Source organism: Rhipicephalus microplus, chromosome X (assembly GCF_043290135.1).
Source record: "Rhipicephalus microplus isolate Deutch F79 chromosome X, USDA_Rmic, whole genome shotgun sequence".
In the NCBI taxonomy this organism is placed as follows: Eukaryota; Metazoa; Arthropoda; class Arachnida; order Ixodida; family Ixodidae; genus Rhipicephalus; species Rhipicephalus microplus.
Window position 1 is genome coordinate 423,394,510 of NC_134710.1, and position 5,656 is coordinate 423,400,165.

Sequence of the window (5,656 nt, forward strand, 5' to 3'; positions counted from 1 at the left end):
TCGAGAAATCAAAGTCGCCATATCATGCGCCGATCGTTATCGTCAAGAAGCCCGACAACACCATACGGTTGTGCATTGACTTTAGGGAGCTGAACAAGACCTTGGTTTTCGACAGTGAGCCAATTCCGACAATTGATGTTGTTCTAGCTCTTGTGGGGAAACAGAAATTTTTCTCGAAATTTTGATTTCACGAAGGGCTATTGGCAAGTGCCCATGGCTCCAGACAGTCGTGAAAATACGGCATTTTCAAGCATGTCGGGGCTCTACCACTTCAAATACATGCCTTTTGGGATTAAGACTGCCCCAGCGATATTTGCACGCCTTATGAGGAGAGTTCTAGGTGATTTGCCGAATGTGCATTATTATTTTGACGATGTGGTCATCGCTACTAGCACATGGCATGAACATATGGAAGCCTTACGACTTGTCTTCGAAAGAATCCGCAATGGAAACCTCACAATCAAACCGAGCAAGTGTGACATCGGAGAGCGCACCATTACATTCCTCGGACATCGCATTGGCGAGGCGAAGGTAGAACCAATGCTGAAAACGCTGGACAAGATCCCAGCCGCCAAGCGCCCCACGACGAAGAAAGCTGTACAATCCTTTCTCGGTCTTACGGGCTATTACAGGCAGTTCATTCCGAACTACGCAGAGATTTCCAAGCCCTTGACTGACCTTACCAAGAAAGGCCAACATCACATCGTATCGTGGGGACCGACGCAAGAAAAAGCATTCACCGTGCTGAAAGACAAGCTCGCCGCAAGTCCCATACTGCAAGCACCAGATCTTTCGAAGCCTTTCGTGCTCCGTACTGATGCCTCAAGCACAAGCATCGGCGCAGTGCTTCTGCAAAACAGTGGAAACGATATTTTACATCCGGTTGCTTATGCTAGTCGCAATCTGCTGCCTAGAGAGGCCCGCTATTCCACAATAGATCGTGAATGCTTAGCGCTCGTGTGGGCTGTTCAGAAGTTTCACATTTACTTATGCGGCAAACCCTTCATTATTCAGTGCGACCACCAGCCACTCCGGTACTTGCAGTCAGCCAAACACGTCAATAATCGAGTGTTACGATGGAGCTTACTAATGCAAGAGTACAGCTTTGCCGTAGAATACATAAAAGGCTCAGACAATGTAGGAGCGGACTACTTAAGTCGCATCTGAATCGCTCTAATCTTTCTCCACTAGTGTGTTTTTCATGTGTGTTTTTTTCATTACGTGCTCTGTGGATCACAACCATTCGGATTCGTGTGAACTTATTCCCTCTTTACAAACGCGCCTGCACTTTTGCCTACTCACCGCCTGGCGTGGAGTGGAATAGTTGCTCACAACTATCTTAAGTGGAGGGTGGTGTGATGATGTGGATTGTGTGGCCCGTGACGGGGCGAAGAGGGAACGGCAGTTCTGCTCTGCGGTACGCCTTGGAGGCGAATACGAGGAAAAGGAAGCGCTTCGTCTTCGCGCGAGCAGTTGGAGCGTGACACAGTTGGAACGGCAGCTGCTGGTCGGTGGTTCGGGTCGCGACATCGCTGAACCAGGCGTCCGGCAGCCTTGCGGACCTGGTGAGCTGGCTTCCTGCTTCGGGCTGCGTCACTCAACCAGGTGTCCGGCAGCCTTGCGGACCTGGTGAGCTGGCTTCCCGCTCTGTGGCCGGCGCTGACACGGGGACCGGCAGCATAGTCTGTTCGTGGCCTGAGGTCCTGGGGCCCGAGTGGTGGCACGAGGTGGCCGCGGCTCATGTTGGCGACGGGCCATTAACCTGCACTGCAGTGGCCTGGTGATCTACCGGCCTGCAGCACCACCATCACCACCACCACCACCTCACCACGGTCAAGGCAGCGTGACTGCACAAGGAACACCGGTGACGACCGACCTCGCCGCAGCGGCAACAGTCATAACGGCGAGTAGGACAGTTCGTGTGCCGAGGCGTGTAGGACGTTTGGCATGTAAATAAGGAACGCTATAGTGTGTTGTGTGTGAATTGTAAGAGTTATCGGTTGTGTTAAAGTCTGTGTTGTGTGTACAGAGTCACCTGACTGCCGGTTGATTTATTCCGGATCCTGGGCCCACATTACACCATCACACTGTGCAACACGTGCCGTCCAGGAAATACCCGCGGCGTGCAAGGTTCTAACAGATAGCGCGGGCCGATCGCGCTCACTCTCGTTTCATCCCGGCCCCGTGGGGCTCTTATAAGCCACGGCGGCTGAGTAGAACCCGTGTCTGACTTTCTTTTGCTGAAACAGCAGAGGGTGCAACCAGTGCTAGCTCAATTCCAGACAGCGCCATGTCTTCGAGAATTGTCCTGCTCTGCTTGCTCATCTTGTCGGGTGAGAAAAAACTTCGATGTCGTCAGCCACCTGTATTCACAAACTTCCGAAGCATAACCCGTTCGTTTGCGTACGCGATTCAAGCGATAACGCTTGTGGTATTTAGGAAATCGCGCTCCTAATTGAGTTTTACGTATTCGTGCAATATCAATATTCAGTAATCCTATTCGATAGACTATTATAGAAACGCCAACTTTTTTCTCTTCGTGAAGCATGAGTGAAATGGCAGGATATTTGTTTGTTTGTTTTTCCTCATATGCCTCGTTTTCTTTTGTAAGGAAGTGTACTTCGCGTGCATTTTGCCATGCAGTGTTTTGACAAGCTCTAAAATAATAAATTATTGGATTTTACTGGCTGAAAGAGCGAGTCAATAATGAATAACGCAGCAACTACATCGGCGTTTTTTGCACTTTGGCCCCAGCAAAAGCAGCTACAGTGGCGTAGGAAATTGAACCCGCGTTCTTTAGCAGCACCTTAACTGCGTAGCCACCATGGCAGACACCCTGAAAACAAAATGCTGGAAGGTCAGTTAACCGAGACATATAAGTGTGCGTGAACATATAATTGTCTTCTCGTGATAACTGGACAGATATGCAGACATGTGCATGATGCCTTGAACCACGTATTTTATAACACTCTGTTAAACAGTATACATTTTTTTCTCTTCTTTTCAGTGGTTGTCCTCATCAACGCACAACACGTAAGCAACCTTTCTCACATGAATTTTGCACATCTAGAAAAATATAAAGCGTTACTTAACATAAATAAAAATTGATCAGTAGCGTGGTAGCAAATGTAGACATATGAATATTGGCCTAAATATCGTTATATTTCAGCGAGAAAGGCCCTGCATGACACGTTGAAACAATGTGACCGACAATGTACTTTTTTGGTGACTTCCACTTCAATTAGGAGTGCTGCTAGTCTTATTTCGGATGTGTTGGTTCTTTGATTCTGAACGAATTGTGTAAAGTAAAGCCATGCCATCACCTCTTCTGCTCACCTGATTACGGGGTGGTGGGGCGAAGACAAACGACCTGACACACTTTTTTGTTACAGAGGCCTGGTACGATTAGAGTACCACCACCACGCATTGACCTGCCCAAGGTTCCACAACCACCAAGGGTACGCAATGAGCAGTTGCACCCGCATTTGTTAATATTTTTCTGCCTGAAGTACCCCTGAAGTGTTTGCTTCAGCTCTTCCTCTTCACCCTTCCCGCTATCTATTCTAAACTAACAGTGCTTCATTGGTACTCCACACCTTGAATCTGCGCAAACACTTCGCAAATGAAACAGAAGTTCAAAGCAACATAAAGCTTGAGGAGATGGAACTTCCTTGAACACACGGTGTTGCTGTAACCACCCTTTGGACAGGTAGCCTTGTACTCTTTAAGGCAGCAGCATCCTCAAAACTGCTTCTACAAGAGACCGCTTGCCGAAATATTAGCTCTAGCGACACCTTATCTTCCAGAATTTTTCATGTCTTCAAATACTTAGCGGTTACTTAGAAATAATGGCGTCACGCTCGTGCTTCAGCGAGAACACGCTGCCGTATGGCTAAAAAGGCTGTCCGTTCGTACACAATACCGGCATTTATATGCAACACACAGCAGCTATTGCCTTCAGCTTTCATTTGCCATTACCACCAACCGTCGTCATCATCATGGCTGAAGTAGGCATACACAAGGATTGTGCATAGTTTTCTTATACTGTGCTTTGCGTTCTCGTGAAGTTCATAGAGGGACAAGCAAAAATAGCGGCGCGGTGCTTCAATCCGAAACGATTGCATTCTCGTATATTGCGCAGACTCGGATCGATGTGCAAGGAGGCGGCTCCGGGTCCCAGCATAGCGTGAGCGGCAGCATCCACCACGATATTTACCGACCCAACCGTGGACCCACCATCTCCATCTGGGGAGAGGGTTCCCACCAGAGGCACCCAGCCACTGGCAGCCACGGCCAGGGTCAAGTGGGAGTGGGCGTCAAGATCCCCTTAGGAGGACGCCACCGCGGATAAACGTCTGCGTATTGTCACTTGCGTGCCATTCATTCTCGAAATACACATGTCTTCATCAGCCTAAAGCATTGTTAACCTCTTTCATTCATTCTTCATAATACTTCGATGACTTGAAACCTTCAACTCATCGATATTGAAAGTCCACCTCGGTGCATCAGTGGCTATATAGTGCTCGGATGCTGATCCAAAGGTTTCATGTTCGATCTCGGGAGTGGTAGTCACATTTTGATGGAGGTGAAGAGGTAGAGGCCCATATACAGGTGTGATGTCAGTGTACGTTGAAAATACCAGATGGCCCGTATTTCCGGAGCCCTCTACTACACCGTCTTTAATCATATCGTGGTTTGGGGACGTAAAACAGTATTTGTAAAATGATTGATTTGAAATGAACACGCATGCAATGAAGCGCCAGGCCCTAACCACCACTTAGCCTTCAGGCTACCCACGCAAAGTGTCTATCTAAGCGTTCTCTTCATCATTGAAGGAGTGCACCATATGTCACTAATTCTCGAGATGCACGGCTTTCGAGGTGAACAAACCCGGAACGCTAACATTTTGACACGCTATGTACACAACTGAGTACACCACTTGTTCTTCCTATTTGTATTAACTAGACGCTAAAAAAGAGCAAGATATACCGTACTATGGATGAATTGAATCTCCTACATAATAAGTTCGCCTTCGTTTAACTTCGTTTTTCAGTGTATGCTCACTTTTCTGGACTCCAGACGCTACCACTTTCGACAAGTCTTTCCGCGCGGTACTTTTTGGGAACAACGGGGAAAAAAAGAATAATAATATCTGGAGTTTAAGGTTCCAAAACTACCGTATGATACCACGTGAAAAGTACAATTTTTGTTTCTTCAACATGAACATAACCAATAATAACCTTGTGCTATATTTCCGGCGTGATATTTTATTTTATTTATGCTGAAACAGAGCGTCAGTATCTTGAAGGTACATAGATAATAATTTACAGCATAATACACTTAGTTAGGATATATATATATATATATATATATATATATATATATATATATATATATATATATATATATATATATATACATATATATATATATATATATATATATATATATATATATATATATATATATATATATATATATATATATATATATACAGTCCCGTAGATTCTCCGTGAGCGGTCACAACGTGGTTTATATCGACGTTTTGGCCTAGAGTCTGGCCTTCATCAGGAATGAGGGTACAGTTTGTTAGGGCTCAGCTTTACACAATCTTGAATCAGAGCAGGAGAGAGAAATAGAGGAAAAACACGGAAGA

The 5,656-nt window shown here is 46.1% G+C and overlaps 1 protein-coding gene across 1 annotated transcript; it reads left to right on the plus strand.

Annotated features, from left to right (window-relative positions):
- The first annotated feature begins 2,095 nt into the window (after positions 1–2,095).
- On the plus strand, positions 2,096–4,416 carry LOC119161713 (uncharacterized). The gene is made up of 4 exons (XM_037414238.2): positions 2,096–2,333; positions 3,008–3,033; positions 3,393–3,458; positions 4,142–4,416. The coding sequence occupies exons 1-4, from the start codon at positions 2,291–2,293 to the stop codon at positions 4,349–4,351; spliced, it is 345 nt and encodes a 114-aa protein (XP_037270135.2). The 5' UTR covers positions 2,096–2,290; the 3' UTR covers positions 4,352–4,416.
- Positions 4,417–5,656: the final 1,240 nt, after the last annotated feature.

What these genes read in the sequence shown, in the direction of transcription:
- LOC119161713 (XM_037414238.2), top strand. Translation starts at nt 2,291, where the DNA reads ATGTCTTCGAGAATTGTCCTGCTCTGCTTGCTCATCTTGTCGG. An exon ending in CTGCTTGCTCATCTTGTCGG is followed by an intron (nt 2,334 to 3,007) that starts GTGAGAAAAAAC and finishes TCTTCTTTTCAG; the next exon opens with TGGTTGTCCTCATCAACGCA. An exon ending in AGGTTCCACAACCACCAAGG is followed by an intron (nt 3,459 to 4,141) that starts GTACGCAATGAG and finishes TATATTGCGCAG; the next exon opens with ACTCGGATCGATGTGCAAGG.